General features: G+C 43.4%; 1 protein-coding gene across 3 annotated transcripts in view; it reads left to right on the top strand.

Annotated features, from left to right (window-relative positions):
• Positions 1-17,815, top strand: part of PACS1 (phosphofurin acidic cluster sorting protein 1) — a 72,372-nt gene that overhangs the window by 41,285 nt on the left and 13,272 nt on the right. Inside the window, exons 7-17 of one of the 3 annotated variants that reach the window (XM_083591049.1) lie at positions 302-382; positions 1,477-1,533; positions 2,333-2,493; positions 5,316-5,409; positions 6,315-6,395; positions 6,507-6,622; positions 9,154-9,292; positions 10,235-10,342; positions 11,711-11,817; positions 15,523-15,677; positions 16,572-16,682. In XM_083591049.1, the coding sequence (XP_083447175.1) occupies positions 302-382; positions 1,477-1,533; positions 2,333-2,493; positions 5,316-5,409; positions 6,315-6,395; positions 6,507-6,622; positions 9,154-9,292; positions 10,235-10,342; positions 11,711-11,817; positions 15,523-15,677; positions 16,572-16,682 (1,210 nt within the window). Of the gene's footprint in view, positions 1-301; positions 383-1,473; positions 1,534-2,332; positions 2,494-5,315; positions 5,410-6,314; positions 6,396-6,506; positions 6,623-9,153; positions 9,293-10,234; positions 10,343-11,710; positions 11,818-15,522; positions 15,678-16,571; positions 16,683-17,815 lie in introns of all 3 variants that reach the window. The other 2 variants (XM_083591047.1, XM_083591048.1) reach the window with 2 other exon arrangements.

Consider the following 17,815-nt stretch of genomic DNA (forward strand, 5'->3'; position numbering starts at 1 on the left):
TGAGGAGGTTAACTAAAAGACAAAAGAAGCAAACCTGTTACCAGTTAATATCCTGAATAGGAATGGCTGAGAATAAAATACGTAGGCTTCCTAAGTAGCTTTGGCCAGTGTTGGCCATCTTGGAATTTTCATGTCTGGCTGTGTTCAGTCATTTGAAGCCAGATCAAAATGCCAAGCCTGGTATCCCTAACATTTCATGGGCAAAGAATGAGATTTTGTCCTGCTTTGGAGGACCTTGTTCATAACTATGTGGCTGGGAGTTGTTTGTGTTCTGAAGTGGTTTCTCCCCTGCACCCCCTAGGATTTGTTTTATGAAGAGGAGGACCTTAGGAAGGTGAAAAAGACTAGGAGGAAACTGACCTCAGCTTCTGCAATTACTCGGGTGAGTAGCACTGCAAGCGGACTTGTCAGGTGAGGAGTTTGGGGCCTGCCTCTTCTCCCCCCCCCCCAACTTCCAGTCCATCCTGCATCTGTCTGCTTGGTAATCCCAAGAGACCAGGCATAGGTGAGACCCACTATGTGGCTGTAACACACTGAGGTGAAGATGCTTCATAGCCTCAAGAAGAGCAAATGTTTACCTCCTGTATTGTGTGGCCAAAATGTGCCAAATATTAAACTTCTGTTGGTTTGTGTGTGATTAGAAGCTGTATTAAAAAGGAGTCTCCCATGCTGGTATTCAGCCATACCTGCCTAATTGACTGTTACCAGATTTGTTTTAGTACCAAGTTACAGAATGAGTAGCTGACCTTTGATGTTGAGTTTCGATACTCTACCAAAAAGAATCTGTGAGCTTTTTTCAAGCAGAGCTTAATGAGAACAACCATTAGTTGACCACCACATTCCCACATCTCAGGGGGTAGCAGCAGAGTTTCCAGGCAGTCTTGACCTGCTTTTTAATAAATTAAGCACTTATAAGATCTCCCCCCCCCCTTTGTATGCATTGCTCCTTAATGCTTAGCTTTGAAGATGAGTCTTTGAGAACTAACTTTCTGAGCTACCTTCATGAAATATGTACGCTTTAAAGCTGAACTGTTGAGAGCTGCATTCTTATCAGGTTTGCAAGCTAAGCAGTGTTGCTCTGGACCAGTTACTGGAAGAAGAGTTTGAGTAATGCAGAGGTTCTGCAGAGGTGTTTTTTTCTGGCATTGTGCTGCAGAGCTACTATTTCCCCCTCCCATTTGGTGTAGGTTTATGGACTTGTTGAACATACTGTGGTACTTGGGTTCAGCTATATATGGTGTGGTGTTCTGACAAATCTGCTACCATCATGTTCTGTGGTTGGGATGCTAAATTGTGGGGAGAATTGCCTTAGGATTTTCAGTGTGTGTTTCACTCTCCCAGCCTCAGTACTCATCATGCGCTGTGTCTCAAGAACTCTGCTTGTGCCTGTCCTAGTCAATTGATAGGTGGCCTTTCTAATAAGTAAATGGTGTTGAATCAATTTTCGTAACAAATGGTACCTCTTTTTCACAGCAGCCAAATATTAAGCAGAAGTTTGTGGCTTTACTGAAGCGGTTCAAGGTATCAGATGAGGTAGGTATGACAACATTTATGGTCTAGATTCCTGCAAGTGTGGTTCCTGGTTATTTTACAAAAAACTGTGGTAATAAGTGTGTATTCCATGATGACAATTTCCACATGAAATGTAGCTGGCAATGTTTGGTCTAAAGAGAAGGGCTGAAGTTCAACGGTAGAGCACATGCTTTGCATGGAAATGATCCCCGTTTCAATCCTTGGCATCTGGTAGGGCTGAGAAAAGACCCCTGAAGCCAGTCAGTGTAGACAATTCTGGCTAGATGGATTACTTTGGAAGTATAAGGCAGCTTCCAAAGTTCCTAAGCAGTTTTATGAGGGTAGTTTTGGGATTATTGGTATGGCCTGGAGAAAACAGGAGGAACCCTGCTTACATCATAGTAGCAGGAGCTCCTTTTACCTCTGGAAAGTATGGTTCAGGTGTCTGCATGCGTGGGTACAATCAGAAGATGATTTGCCTTGCTGTTTTTGTCTTGTATTTTCATTATAAGATGTGTCTGTTGCTTATCTATTTAAGAATACAAAGCAATATAGTTTTGTGTAATCTGAAGGAAGACACAAGATTTGCTAATAGTTTTCAGGTGAAACTGTTTGGCTGACTGATGCTTCCTTGGCAATGCCCCAGTTTCAGATACCACACATTTGCATCACTATGCAGAAAGAAGATACAGCATGGAACTTAACAGAAAGTTGCCCCTCTGAGAAGCAAATAATTCTGGGCCTGTCTTAAAGAATAGGAAGCAGTGTATTTGGAACATAGGAGCTTTGAGCACCCTGGTAACACTGTCTTTTTTAACAGGTCGGCTTTGGACTGGAACATGTCTCCAGGGAGCAGATTCGGGAGGTAGAAGAGGATCTGGATGAGCTCTATGATAGCTTGGAGATGTACAACCCAAGTGACAGTGGCCCTGAGATGGAAGATACAGAGAGCATCCTCAGCACACCAAAGCCAAAACTCAAGTAAGTGTGACTGGATAAGTTGGACACCTGTGTGTGTGTGTGTGTGTGTGTGTCAGAGTTGGGAACCAAGATTCCTGTGCGAGATATAAAATTGCTGATACGCTGTTCTTCCACAAAACTCTGAAGCCTGAGTGACTATGCTTAAGTTTTGTTTTCTTTCAACATCAAAAAGATTTCTATTTTTGACTGAATGAGGCGACAGAATGCATCACTATGCATAAAGATGATACAGGGTTGCTGTCAGCTGTTAAAATTTTAGGGCTCTTTAACCAGATACCAGCCCTTGGGAAAGTGTTGTCTGACTTCTATGGTTTGATTCTGGAACCTTTTGTCAATAATGCCCACTGTTGTTAAAGCTTTACTCTGCCACCTTGAGACCCAGCAACTATAAAATACAAAGCCCCAAGATTTTCATAAAGCTGAATTATGTGGAAAATATATGTGCATGTTGTGTGATATGCTTGTTGACATGCATGACATATATTCAGACTTGTCCACTTTTAGGGGTGGATTATTTTCAAGCACTCTGAGTCTTTATAAAATTCCATTCCCTGTCGTATTTGGATGGCTGCATGAAGTGTGCAGAACCTTGTTCTGTAGTTCTAAGCATGCAATAGGAAAAAGAAAAGTGAAGTTTGTGCATAATTGAGGCAGGGAGGGGGAGAGTTCTTCCTCTGGCCTCCATTCTAAGGAAACACATTCTCTTCCAACAGGATTCTTCCACTGTAGCTGCCAACCCACTCAGCTCCCTGTGCAGTCATTCTGTTCCATAACACACTCTCTCTCTCTCTCTCTCTCTCTCTCTCTCTCTCTCTCTCTCTGTGTGTGTGTGTGTGTCTGTCTGTCTGTCTGTGTGTTGAAGGGTGGACCTTGCACCCCTCCCTGATTTTGGGATTTGCATTTCTCCCGTTTCCTTTTCTTTTACAGAATTATATTAGTGATTATCTTTTAAACTGAAGCTTAATCTTTGTGGTTGGATTATGTTACAGTTCTGTCAAAAAACAATTGATCCCAACTTCAGCATGTGTGGCTTGCCTGTGAGCCATTCTGATTTCCTGTTTTTCCTACCCAGATAATTGAAGCCAGTCTCCCTATGTCTCTACCCCCTATCCAGTTGAACTGAATGCTTAAGAAGTCAGCTAAATAAAATAAAAAAATTAGCTGATTTTTAAAAAATATATTTAATTTCCTGTTGTTATTATACACACACATGTGTGTGTGTGTGTGTGTGTATAATAAAGTCAGCTAAATGTTAGTCAGGCTTACAGAACATTTTTCTTTGGGATGTGGATGATGAAAGAGAAGGAACAGCTGCTTTTTGCTAGGTTGGGAAGGCATGCTATTTGGGTCTAGAGGCCACATTACCACTATTAATTGTAGCTAGTGGACCAGGCAGAAAACAAAAAGTGAAAAGAAACACAACCATATCTACTGCACACTTGTATTAGCTATTTGTATCTTGCCCCTTTTCAACCAAGGATGGTTTGTTACATTAGAAAGCAGTTTTTGTTTACTAGGCAGCAAGCGCAATAAAAGCAAAATACATAATGATGTGACACAAATGTAATACAGATAAGTTGATTATTATTATTTAATTAAACAACAGTAAACTAAAAAAACAAAAAACACCTAGCAGAAAGATAAAACTTGATCAGGAAAGTTGATTCCTACAAACTAATAAAGTCCCAAATGTCTTGTGGAATAGGATAGCGAAAAATGAATCTGAAAGGGAGTGGCATTTCTAAACCACCCATGCCACTCTTTAGAAGGTCCTTGGTAACCCCTACCATGAACACCCCACCAAATTTCAATATAGCAGAACAAGAGCTCCCAATGGAGAGTAAAATGCATGCAAGTTACTATGAAGGAAGTCTGCACCAGCACCAGCAGAAGCAACTTTCTCATGGGTTGTCTGGTGAAAATGATCTCGCAGCTGAAAAGGATCCAGTTTCTCCCTAGTAACAAGACAGCTTCTGTCCTTTTCCTGAAGCCATGATACCTCCCATCTCCAGGTTTCTTCCTTAGGAAACCCCCTCCTGTTCTTTAGAAATCTTAGTTCCTGGTAGATGAGTCTTCCTGGGTTAGATTATAACAAGCAAACAACCCAACAGGGAAGGATCAAGGTGAAAGTTGTCATGCACAATGTGGACCTGATTTACCGAAAGGTTCCAATGCCTGTATTAAGGCATCAGAGCTGTAGTTTGTCCCAAATAGCTTATTTTCTCTGCCTCGGCTCCCCGTTTTATGTTTATCAGAATCAGAACTCTAAACCAAGAGTTTGGAGTTGTCATCAGCTATAAAGAAATGAAACAATGGGGTGATGAGTTAAAATTTGGCAGAGGCTTCCTGCAGTAGTATTTCCCCCACTGTACTACTTGAGGAGTCAAATTTCAGCCCTTCGGAGGGAGTAAACAATATTGTAGAACAGGAGTGAGGAACCTCAAGCCCAAGGGTTGAAAGTAACTCTCCAGGCCTCTCTGTCACTTGGGGCTCTGTCTGTGCCACATCTCTTACTGTCCCTGCTCCACAGCCTCTTCAAACATGTTTGCCTGGCTGGAATTTGCTCTTGAACTGTGATAATGCTTCTTCCTTTCATGAATGGAGACCAGAGGAGTTTCCCATCCCTGTTGTAGATCATCTATAAAAGAAAGTCATGGTTTGTTCCGCCATTAATGCAGATGGAAGTTCTAAACGGAGAAGAATAGCTGCTGTGATCTAACTACATTGTTTTTTAAGAATGTCAGTCAGCCTTTTTACCCTGCCCCCCGTAAGAATGTCTCTCCCTACTCCCCTCTTGATTTCTCTGCTTTGTTCTATACTAGGCCTTTCTTTGAGGGAATGTCACAGTCAAGCTCCCAGACTGAAATTGGAAGCCTTAACAGCAAAGGGAGCCTCGGCAAGGATGCCACCAGCCCAGTAAGTCACAAGGATGGGGGAGCCATAGATAGTTCTTGTTCACTCTACCAACCTTATGATTATGGTGAATTGTAATTAATTTAGAAGGAAACCAATCTCAGCCTTTTACAAGAAGTATTACCATATTCTACTGGTTGTGTCCATGTGGAAACAATGTTTTTCAGAACCACTGTTGTGAACTGATTGCTGTGTCCTGTCTCAAATGAATGAGATTGGTCTGTCTTCTGTCTACATGCTGCTTGCAAAGTTAAGATGAACCCCAATCTGCCTCTAGCTGTGCATGCACACACCTGTATTCCAATGAAGGGTGGAGTGTGTAGAAGGGATCAAATTGGCCAGGTGTAACAGTTCCTGTGATTTATATTCATATTTATTATTTTTAATATTTAAAAGTGGATGGGACAGCAGGGCAATTTGGAAGCAGTTCTTTGAAACTCTTCTCCCCTTCCTTTAGGTGCTGTTAATCCTGCAATTAAAGCTTAGTAATAAAGAAAATGGGAAAACTTGCCCCAGCACTGAAGGCTCTTCTCATAGAAAACTCCCCTCTAGAGCATGGCTTGTGATCAGTGGTGATGGATGTTGTAGTTCAACAACTACTGCAGGGCCACATGACATCTCAAAACTCTTTGCCTTTCCTCTCCTTCTGACTCCAACACAAGTTCCCTTCCTGAAGAACTAGAAACTTGTGTTTGGAAACTGGGTTTCTCAGGGATTTGAAGGGTGATTTACCTTTGATGCTAAGGATCAATTGTTGTCATTTCCAATGCTAGGAAGTAAAAAGGTCCTAGTTTTATAATCTGCATAAACAACAAATCACCTAGTGATTGTAAACATGATCCTTCTGAATCACAGCTTGCTTTTTTTCATTTCCCCCCTATTTCTCTCCAATACTGTTCTTTATCCAGATGGAAGCATCCATGGGGGACAAACTGAAACCTACCCGGAATAAAAACGCAGATGACAGTATCAACGAAGGAGATACACTGGTAGGTACATTTGTCCTTTATATTATTGGTGAGGACATTTGCTAACAGCAGTAATCACCTACTTTTATGACTAATATTTATTCTGAATGCTCTTCCTCTTCCCTTCTCTAGGAAGGAAACGGTCAGGATACATTTGGAGACTCAACCACCACCTTGGTCATCCCAGAAAAAGTCAAGACACCTATGAAGACCAGCAAGGGAGATCTTCAGAGCATGGCATCACCTAGGTATTTGCATCAGGTTTTGCTTGCTTACATATTGCTATTCTGAAATTGGTCAGAGCACTCTGTCAGCTACAGCAAGGCTGGGGAATTTGTGGCTCTGCAGAAGTTGCTGGACTCCCATAAACTCCAGTCAGCATGGCCTGTGGTCAGGGATGATGGGAGTTTGTAGTCCAACAACATCTGTAGGGCCACAGATTCCTTCCTTCCTTTAGCAACAGTATAGCTGAAATTCCTGTGGCAGGGAAGCTAGTAGCTTGTATTTTTGCCAAAGAGATAAAGATGAGGATAAAAAAGACCATTTCCTCCTCCCTGCAATTGAAGAGCATCTGCCATCTTTTCTTGGGAGGTTAGCATCAAATTCTTTAGCTGTCTTGAAAAGAGGAGATTTTACTAAATTGTTCCTGAGTAATTTACCTAGATTGCATTCATACACTACCCCACATTGGTTTGAGAAACACAAAGGGGGGGGGGTGTCCTTACCTCAATGAACTTTTAAGTCACAACAGCGAGGGACAATGGAAGATGCACTGAATGAAATATGAGCAAACTGCAGACACACATATTTAGGCTTCATTTCAATAGGATCTGAGGACTTGGGGGGTGGGGTGTAAACCAAAGGCTGTGCAGAAAAGGAGGGTTTTGAGGAGGGGTTGGAAAGTGGCATGGCTTACGTAGCCTTGTCAAGGCATAAAAGGAAGAAAGGGGTGAGTTGTATAAATGAAGAGGAAACTCTCAGCCCAGGGCAGGTCACAGGTGAGGGGAGGTATAACAAGGCATAAGGGCAGAGTTTATTTTCAGAATGCTTTCCATCGACACTGAGTAACCATACCTGCTTCTCCCAAGATTGATTCATTCTGTGTTCTCCAGTGAATGCTCGCTACCGAACAATGGTAGTGGGTGAGCATGGAAAGATTCACTGGGCTGGTGGCTGCTTAATAACGTGCCCCCTTTTGTGCATTCTGAATGTTCATGGAAATGTATATATTTTTGGGTTGGGGGTCAGGAGGGTGACTCTAGCTGCCCATATGTCATGCATGGAGAATCTTTTCCCTCTCCCAAGAGCTGCGTTCCCTTAGTGGGTAAGGCAAACCCATGCAGCTTTCCACACACTTACACCCATCCCTCCACGCACCCCATTCATCAGCCTTCCATTCATTTCACGCTGTCCCTTGCGCACTGTCCCTATTCCATTCCTCTTCTCCCACCTCCTTCCTCCCAGCAAGGCAGTTATGCTTTAGAAGGAAGGCCTCACTTGTGCTGAGCCTAAATGTTGCACTCTGGGAGTGCGGCCAAGGAATGGAAACCATGGGCTAGTTGCAATAGAACTGGGCCTTCACCACCCGTTGCTCCTCATGTCTTTCTCAGTTGTTCAGTTTTCTTGTGGCTAGTAGTGACTCTTCAGTCACAAGAGTTCAGCACTCAGCTTCTGATAGCAAACGCTGCAGCTTCAGCTAAATTCCTGTGACTCAGGCACCTGGGTAAGAATTTGACCCCAAAGTGCTTTGCTCTGTTAGAAGTCTTTGCTGTTTGGTTGTTACCTGAAATGTGCCACATTTGCCTTTCTCTGTGGTGCTTGGGGAGGCAGCAGATGACTACTGCTTAAATGCAAAAGTGATACATTCCCAGGGCCCCTCCTGCTTCTCCCTTTGCAAAGCAGATGCTTAGCGGCAGACATGCTTGGCAGCACTATATGTTTGTTTGTTTGCTCAGCTCCTCCTCTCTTTGTTTCCTTTTTTTATTGTTCAGCGATGGCGGCAGCTCTATGATCCACTTATTTCCAGAGGGCAGCAAATTCTCAGAATGAGGCACATGGTTTTGTCCTTCAGTTTGCACCTTTTGCTGAATGCCTCAGATGGCAGCAGAAGGTTGGATGTGCCTTCAGGCTCCCTCAGGCTCATTACCATTCTGGGAAATGTCACTGGATAGAGGGGGGTTTCCTTGTAGCATCCAATTCAAGACTGAGTCTACAGCTGTTTTTCTACCTGCTTGCATTGTGATTCCTCTGAGAGTTGCTCTCTCTCTCTCCATATCATGAACTTGCAGTAATTGATACCCAAGGTTGTGTGCATTCTTCTTTCTCCCCCATTGCCACCAGGTTCCTTATGTTTCTTAACATTCACTTTATGTAGCTGATATAGTCTTAAGGGTGTTCATTTTTCTCTGCAGTAATGAGGGCTAGAAACTTGGCAGTGTGTGTTGTTTTGGGGGTTGTAAGATGTTAGATATTAGATGTCACACTATGGTAGTAAGCCTGCAGGCACAAACACACCCTTGCAAATAATTTATTGTCTCAACTTAGTGGAGCTAGAAAAAAAATCCAAGGCTCTGTTGGCTGACTGGCTTGCTTCCTCACAAGTATTAAATGTAAGATGGGATCAGTTAGTTCTGAGACTCTGCTAGTTTCTTTGCAATGACCTTGGATCAAAGTTTCTGTGTTCCCCTGCAGGTATAACATGGTTTGCGTTCTTCTTTCCATGTTCAGTAAGTTTGGAGAAGATGAGGCATTAATATCATTGTTTCTCTACTGCTCACAGCAAAATGGACAGTGCTGCACACACGCCCCGGCAGAAACGCAGCACCCCACTCAAAGAGCGTCAGCTGTCAAAACCCCTCAGTGAAAGAACTAACAGTTCAGACAGTGAAAGGTCACCAGATCTGGGTCATAGTACACAGGTAACCAGCATTCCGAGATTGCAGCTCTGGGGCTTAAACACTCTTCCTAATTTTGGAGGAGGAGTGGAGGTGGCGTTCCTTAAATACAGACTTGATAAAAGCCAACTGTTGTTGGGGTAGCTAGTTGCTGTAAGCTTATTTGAAGTACTGCAGTATCTTTCCAGTTGTATTCAGCTCTAAAGAGATCCTGAATCAAGTAGGCAAAGTTGTTTGTTGCATTTACATCCCATTTTTCCTCCAAGGAGCTCCAAGGTGGCATACATGGTCCTCACCCATGCATGCGATCCTCACAAAACCCCTATGAGGTAGGTTAAATTGAGAGACAGTGACTAGTCCTAGGTCATGTTAGGGTGCTTCATGACTGATTTGAACCCTGGTCTCCCACCTCCTAGTTTAGCATTCTAATCACCACACTGGAATTTTTGCTTCTAAACTTAAATCCAAGAAGGGAAGGAGATTGGAGCTATATGGTTAGTAAAGGGTTAAGAGCATTTGTTATGAGAGACACAAAACCTTTCCCCCCACTATCCCTCAGACTTGGAAGCTTGTCCAAAGTCCTCTTTTTATTTTCTGAGTTTTCTCCAGATACCAACCACTTATGTAGAACCTTTTTTTTTTTTACAGCACAAGGGCTACAAGTATTTTCCCCTTCACCTGCCCAATAAATATAGACAAGAGGAATGTGCATTTCTCAAATTATAGTGACCTGCTGAGGAGTAAATAAGTTGTGGGGGAGAATGTAATTTCCCATAGTATTAAAAGGTGATCTTAGAAGTATTGTCATACAGCAAGAATAAAAGGAATGCTTCTCTTTCTCTCCCCATCCCCTCTCATGACATATGCCTTCCTGCTCCATGTTGGAGATAAGATTATTTTGCTTTATATTTGAGTTAGGAGTTATGTCAATGAACCATGCTTAAAAAACCATGCAACTTCCCCCAGCAGATTCCTCGCAAGATTGTTTATGATCAGCTGAATCAAATCTTAGTGTCAGACTCAGCCCTGCCAGAAAACATCATCCTAGTGAATACTATTGACTGGCAAGGCCAGGTAAGGAGGTTGTTGCTGTGTGTGTGTGTGTGTGTCTGTGTCTCTGTCTGTGTCTGTCTGTCTGTCTGTCTGTCTGTCTGTCTGTCTGTCTGTCCGTCTGTCCTGTTCTTTGCACCATCCCAATCTCTGGCCAACAGAATTAAGTAAATTGGAAAAAAGAATGTGTGCTGTTGTCCCTAACTGGTTCCATTTTCTGAGTGCAGAATGTAGCTTTGCCTGTAGAAACCTAGACTTGCTCCTCAAATATTAAGGAATGCAAAGTATTGTCATTATTATTTAATAATAATAAAACAATAGTAATACTCTTATGCACCATTGGTAAATGTAACAATTTACATAATAACATAAAAAATAGGTGGGTCCCTACCCCATGAAGCTTCCAATACAAATGTTTAACAGTACTAAGATAACGAGTGTGGATGTCCTATTATTACTAGTTAATAAAGGTAATTTCCCCAACCATCAGAACCAGATCCTGCAATTCAGTCCCAGCAGGATAAATTATTCACTTTAATCACATTTTTTCATTGTTGTTTGATTTATTAGGTAAACTCAATTTAGCATTATTGGCAATCAGAAGTGGTTGTGCTTAATCTGTGTCACTGAAGCTAAGCTACATGGAAAATTAAGCACCAACGGGACTGTGCAATATTGGCAAGAGGATAAGCAGTAGGAATGAAGAGCCATGAAGAAATTTTGCCCCCTTCAACTGGCCATTAAAATTCACCCCAAGCCCTGTCTCATGTCAATATGTAGAGAAAATGTATTTATCTTAACTATATCATTGAGGCCGTGTGGTTAGAAGCCAGGTGTCTTATATAGAATGAAAGTTAGCATATTCAGAATTTGACAGCTAACCCAGATTCTTCACTGAATGTCATGCAGTAACTGAATGTTTCTGCCAATGGGAAAAGGGGAAGGGTACATTGGTGCTAGTGAGAGGCCATGTCTGGGTTGATTATCTTGGGATTCTGCTTTGTCCTGTTGAACCCTCCTTCGTATAAGCCAGGACCTTAAGTGACTGGAACAAGATCCTCGAAAAGGAGGGAATCATCTTAAAACAAATGGGTCTGTCACACAATATTTCATACCCATTGTTGTCCCATTGCACCTTGATTGCTTTCCCCATCTCTTACCTACTAGGGCAGCAATAAGATGAGTTTCAGATTTCCATCACCTGAGTCGTAACTGTGTCATGTTAAGCTTGTATCCAGGGTGCTGAATGGTGCTCTGTTACCAAACCTTTTGTCTGAGGTCATGTGGCCAGTGATTGCTAATCAGGGAAGAAGGGGTGTTGTGTGGCAGTTGTGTAAACAGAGCACCAAATCCCTCCACTGCTTGCTTGCTTACTACTTGTTTTACTTCCAGTATGTGGCTGATCTCCTTCAGGACCAGAAGAAGCCAGTTGTTTGCACATGCTCCACAATTGAAGTGCAAGCTGTCCTCTCTGCAATCCTCACGAGGATCCAGCGATAGTGAGTGCACAAAGCTATATCTGTGGTGTCCCCATTTTTATACTATGGAATTTGCTCTGAGAAAATGGGAAAGAAAACCAGATTCCAAACTGCTTGAAAAGGATGCCTCAATCCACTTTGATTAGGGCTGCCCATCCTTGTCTGCACTTGAATAACTGAAACATCACTTAATCCTTAGAACTAAAGACTCTTCTCTGGCAGGAAGGATGGTCTTTATATCTGCAAGGTTTCAGTACTCAAGTGTGTTTACAAAGGTGCCTGCTTCCTTCCTAAGGCAGGCACACAGAGAGAAGATAACGGTTGTGTACAAGGCATGCTTTGACTTCAGCCATAGGAAGGGAGCATATTCCTATAGTGAAAGCTGCCTGTATGCAGAGTAAGAAAGGGGGAGGGAGGAAGAATTCAATGTAAGCGCGCAAATCTCCCATCTGGGTTTGATGCCTTGTAGTCAATAACCTATACATAGATGAGCTGTAGATGAGGAGCATCTGTGCCCCTTCTCCACATTTTAAAAGTCTCAAATTCTTCCCAGTGCCTCTTGCAGGACACTCAGTATTAGGAATATGTGTTCTGAAGTTACGGTTCTTATGACCACAACTCAAAGAGGACACATTGCAGGTCAATCAAAGAAGACACCTTGCCAAACAACAGTTCATTGATGACAACCCAGTTCCTACCATACAGGATTGGCATCGTCACAGATCTCTGGTGACTCCACTGCACATTGCTCTAGTATCATGAAAAGCAAAGCAGCTTGAGGGCATTGCTGCAGCTGGAGTAGACACATACATCGGCCTCCCCCTAGTGTTCTCCCTCATTCCTAAAAATATTTTATTTGTTTAATCATTAGTACTTGCACCTTCAGTAAAAGCAGCTTCCAGTACAGCCACTGGAACTTATTGGAAAATATTTTAACAAAAAGCAACCATCTATTAAAAACTACAGAAGCAAACAGCATCATTGGTGGGGCTAACTAGAATAATTAAATTGCTTTTGAAATAAAAAAAATAAAAAAATTGTCCAGTAGCACCTTAGAGACCAACTGAGTTTGTTCTGGGTATAAGCTTTTGTGTGCGCACACACTTCTTCAGATACACAGTTGCTTTTGAAAGGCTTGGGAAAACAAAAGGCTTTAACCCAGCCTGACAGTGAGGATGAGAGTCAGCTCAGCCTCCGGGGTGGGTTCTACATCCAAAAATACACCCTTCACAGCAGTAGCGGTGCTAGGGGCTTTGCCACCCAGAGCGAGGGGGGGTGGCATGCCACCCACGCACAAGCGTCCCAATGGGGGTGCCGCCTGCGGTGATGTCACCCCCACCAGGGATGGAACCCGGGGCGCACCCCCGCCCCCTTCCTACACCACTGCTTCACAGTTGCCATCTGCCTGACTTTATAAAATGAGAGTGCTCAGGAAAGGGCCTTGGAGTTCTTAAGCTTAAATGCAGATGTAACCTTTCTCTAGCACATTCTATTGTTACGTGGGCTTGAGTCACCAGAGGAACAGCAACTACGTTGTTTCAGTAACATAAGGACAAGCTCTCAATTTTTCTTTCCATGCAGCAACATAATCCAAGAAATCAGATTTAGTTGTGTGCTCCTGGCTCCCCTGGGCTTCTTTGCTATTTTCATGCCAGAGTCATCCTGGAAGCTGCTGAAATGCAGGTCTGCTTTCCCAGCATGACTGGCTGACTACAAAAGAGGCTCTGCACTCAAATTCCAGCATCTTCCTCTCTCACAGCCATGATGGGAAGTCAATGTCCATATAATTAGAAGGACCTTTCTTCACTGTATTCTTTGTCATTGCAAGATGACAGTGGTTGGAGAGGGCAAAGTGCAAGTCTCCCAGGACATGATTCACACTATACTGTTTTGTCAGGTTAACTGGAGTCATCGCTTAACTCTGGAGGCTGTCTAATGCCAGGGCATAGGCCTCAATACATACAGAATAGTAATGAGTGCCTTATGAGCATGTGCTTGAGTACCCACTGTCAGCCACCAAACATGAAATGAATCTTTAAAAGCAGATGCCATGCAGGATTGAGCCTCTCAGAAATTAAGCATTACATGCAGAAATTTGGCTGTTGTTAATTTCAAATTCTGTATTATGAAGTAAAGATGCCTATGTATTTGCTTGAGACTACACCTTACTGAAATTCAAGGTAGGAGAGATTTCTGTGCTTGTGGGATTGGAGGTCAAGGATTAGGTTTGGCTCTTGCCTCCTATCTCCCTGAAGTTCCTGCTCCTCATAGACTCCACATTGAGGGTAAAAGTCATGGGTAGGCAAACTAAGGCCCGGGGGCCGGATCCGGCCCAATCGCCTTCTCAATCCCGGCCCACAGACGAGTCGTGGAAGCAGCGTGTTTTTACATGAATAGAATGTGTCGTATTATTTAAAATACATTTCTGGGTTATTTGTGGGGCCTGCCTGGTGTTTTTACATGAGTAGAATGTGTGCTTTTATTTAAAATGCATCTCTGGGTTATTTTTGGGGCATAGGAATTCATTCATTTTATTTATTTTTTCAAAATATAGTCCGGCCCCCCACAAGGTCTGAGGAACAGTGAACCGGCCCCCTGCTGAAAAAGTTTGTTGACCCCTGGAAAAGTAAATGTTCAGGTTCTTAGAGTTTGCAAGCTTTCCTGGTCCTGCTTAAAACAAAAATACTGTGTTACGTGTTCTCAGTGTTGTGTCTAGAAGCAGTAAAGCTGTAGGCATCATCGAGGGGTTTAAATGCATTTTTCTCCAGCTCTTCAGTGCCCTCTAGTGGCCTTTGGTCATGCTGCTGATTTACATGTTCAGATGGATGCTTGAAGCATTGAAGAAGTGCTCATTTGTTCAGTGTGAAGGAGCTTAGAGTTCACAAAAAGTGAATCCCTCCCACCCTCATGAAATACATTTAAATTGCTCCTTCAGATGTATGGAGCATGCAAGGTTGCTAAGAGCTGCGATATGGTCTGCAGAAGGTTGTCGGCACATTGTAAAAAAAAAAGGTGCAGCTTCCATTTCACCACTGTGTGGCTTGTAATGTGTGACAGGGAGATATTTATGTCTCCTAACATGTGCTTGGGCAGTGCAGATCATAGCTTCTGAGTGCATGTTTACCATATGTGATATCACACATACCTGGCCTATGCACATTAGTGGACACCATGGGAACCTGTGGTGGCTTAACGAGCGCTCATATTTTCCCGTAAAGTATGAAGCAGCCTTCTAACTGAGTGTGAGTGTTGACAAGCTAGTAAATTACAGTGCATTTAAATTAAAGGCCTAGGAGCCATAGGATTGTTGGGAAGTAAGTGACTGTGGTCCTGATCAGTGCCTGAATGAGAGAACCTTGGAAGTCCTTTAGGGCTATCTACAAGGAAAAGTTGGAGATAAATGAAATAAAGGTCCCTTTGAGAGATCTGACTGTGCTTTCATTAAGCCTTGGCGTGTATTAAGGTCTGTGGTTATATAGTCCTTAGTCTGAAGAAGCCAGAGTTGTATTGCTGTGGCACCTCCTATTTTAAGGAAACAGTTCCTTGCAACTCCCTACTTGGGTGGGGTGTAGGGTAGATCATATGCATGGTTTTCTTTTCAACACTAAGGTAGAATCCCAGTTCCACCATTTCTGTTTTTTGCCTTCTACAAGTAGATACTACTATAAATGCAGAGCCTGACATACAACTATCTTAACTGCCCTCTTCTTTCTTTCCACCCATCAGCTGCAACTGTAATTCCTCCATGCCACGTCCTGTGAAGGTGGTGTCTATTGGGGGGCAGAGTTATCTCAGCTCCATCTTGAGGTTTTTTGTGAAGCAATTGGCAAACAAGACATCAGACTGGCTGAGCTATATGAAGTTTCTCATCATCCCACTAGGTAATACCACCTGTGCCTGTGGCTCGCTCGCTTGGTAGGTGGCTATTGAGTTACACATCTGAAACCCAATAGTTCTACATTTCAGTGACCCAAAAGCCACCAGGTGTAGTAGCTCTCTTCTTACAAACAGAATGAATGAGCTGAACTGACCTACCTTCCTCCACTCAGTCCAAGAACCGAAGCCACCAATACTTGCCAAAAGCTCACTCAACGCAACATTCTTTGTCTGGTTTTTTTTACAGCCCATGATACCCTTCCTCAGAACCAGTGGACTCAGTTTCAGTTTTTGAGGGCAAAATTTAATTGGTGGGTCTGAGCTTTTAAAAACATGCTTGCTCAGTTTTTGAGGCTATGTTTTTATTATGATGTGGTACTGAAGTAGGGAATGAAAGGCAAAATGTTGAGGAGGATGTTTCCTTTTAATAATGAGTGACATCTTTTGTTATCTCATACCTAAGCATTTTCTAAAGTCAGTTTTAAAGTCATTTTCTAAAGTCAGAGTTTCCCAATCATTGGGGGTAGTTTTCTTTCGCTAGAAAGAGAGAGATTACCCATTTTTGTCTCTGAATAATAAGAATCACTCTACAAAAGGAGTGTTGTGGTAAAGACAGTTGCAGTTTCTATTTTTTGGAGAGTCAATGGCTTTCTGATGCCAAAGGGTCTGTTGCCTCAGCAGCCCATCTGTCGGTGCTAGATATCTGTAGCTTGCCAAGAAAAATCATAGCAACACAAAGGGAGAGGCGGGATTATTGGGTTGTTTTTGTTTTTATTAGGTATTTTGTGATTTTATATTGTGATTTTATGTTATGAACTGCCCTAAGACCTCCGGGTGTAGGGCAGTATACAGATTTAAATAATAATAATAAATAGGCCTTCCTCTCATTTCTCCACCAGGTTCTCACCCGGTAGCCAAGTACATGGGCTCTGTGGATAGCAGATACAGTGGTATGTTTCTTGATGCCACCTGGCGAGAACTCTTCAGCAAATCTGAGCCACCTATGACGGGTAAGAGCAAGTTTTCAGTTCACAGTGAGTGATAGAAGTAACTTTTTTCAGAAAGGTCTTTATTCTGTCTTGCTAGACTGAGGACTCTTCTGTATATATGCTGCTTTTATGTAAGTTAGAATCAAACTAAGGTGAGAAGCCAAAGAATTAGTATGGGCCTTTTGGTATTACACCAAACCAGTGCTTGGTAGATGTGGACCCCTCCCTGTGTCCAGCTAATGTTTAATAAGACAATGTTGTCATTGGCAGTCAAAGGTAGGCCATAATGTCATTTGATAGAATGAGCAATTCCAGCCAAGATGCAAAGTCACCTTTCCCAGGACCCTTGCAAGTTTGAGGACAAAGCCACTTCCGAGCTCGAGAGGAGGGGGGATTGCGGGCCAATCCCTCCCCACACACGTGGGGGCGGGTTTTAGCCCCCACGAGAAGAGGGAATCCCCGGGCGTGCCCGTGACCCGGCCCGCCAATCGGCGGGCCGGGGAGGCGTGGCCTGGCCCCATTTAAGGCCAGGGTGCCTGGGGACCGCCCTCTTTGCCCCCGTTCCTGCTGCCCGGTTTTTTCCCATCCCACCCACCCTTTAGGCCTAGCTAGCTTTGACCTTGCTATGGACTTCGGTTGGTCGCTGCAAGGGGCCTGGTAGGAATTTTTCCAACTTGGCGCACTTCTAGCCTTTTGGTTTTTTCGCCTACCTCGTAGCAAACGTCACAACTTCGGTATTGGCGGTTAGGCATTGGCAGGGGTAATTGTTATGCAAATGAAGGGGGGAAGGAAGCGCCATCACCTTCCCCCAATGAAAAGGGGTAGTCCGGTAGAGGACTCCGGGGGGCGTTGCCTTGTCCGAAACCTAGGGAGGTAAGGGCCTCCGGCACGGCCCCGAGCAGTGACACCCGTGGGATCCTAGTTCAACAGGACTCCCACGGCTTGTGGATAACCCTTCCCGGTCTCCATGCCGGGTAGTCGATAGGAGCCAATGCCTAAGGCCAATACCTTTCAATTCTGTAATCAATAAAGTTGTGGCCTTTTTATGCCCATTAACCTTAAATAACGTGTCCTGTGTCTTCATTTATCTTGGGGGGAGGGGTTTCGCCACGCAACAGTGAACTACACATTGATCAGCAGGATTATGGACTAGG

Source organism: Podarcis filfolensis (assembly GCF_964270895.1).
Source record: "Podarcis filfolensis genome assembly, chromosome: 16".
Lineage (NCBI taxonomy): Eukaryota > Metazoa > Chordata > Lepidosauria > Squamata > Lacertidae > Podarcis > Podarcis filfolensis.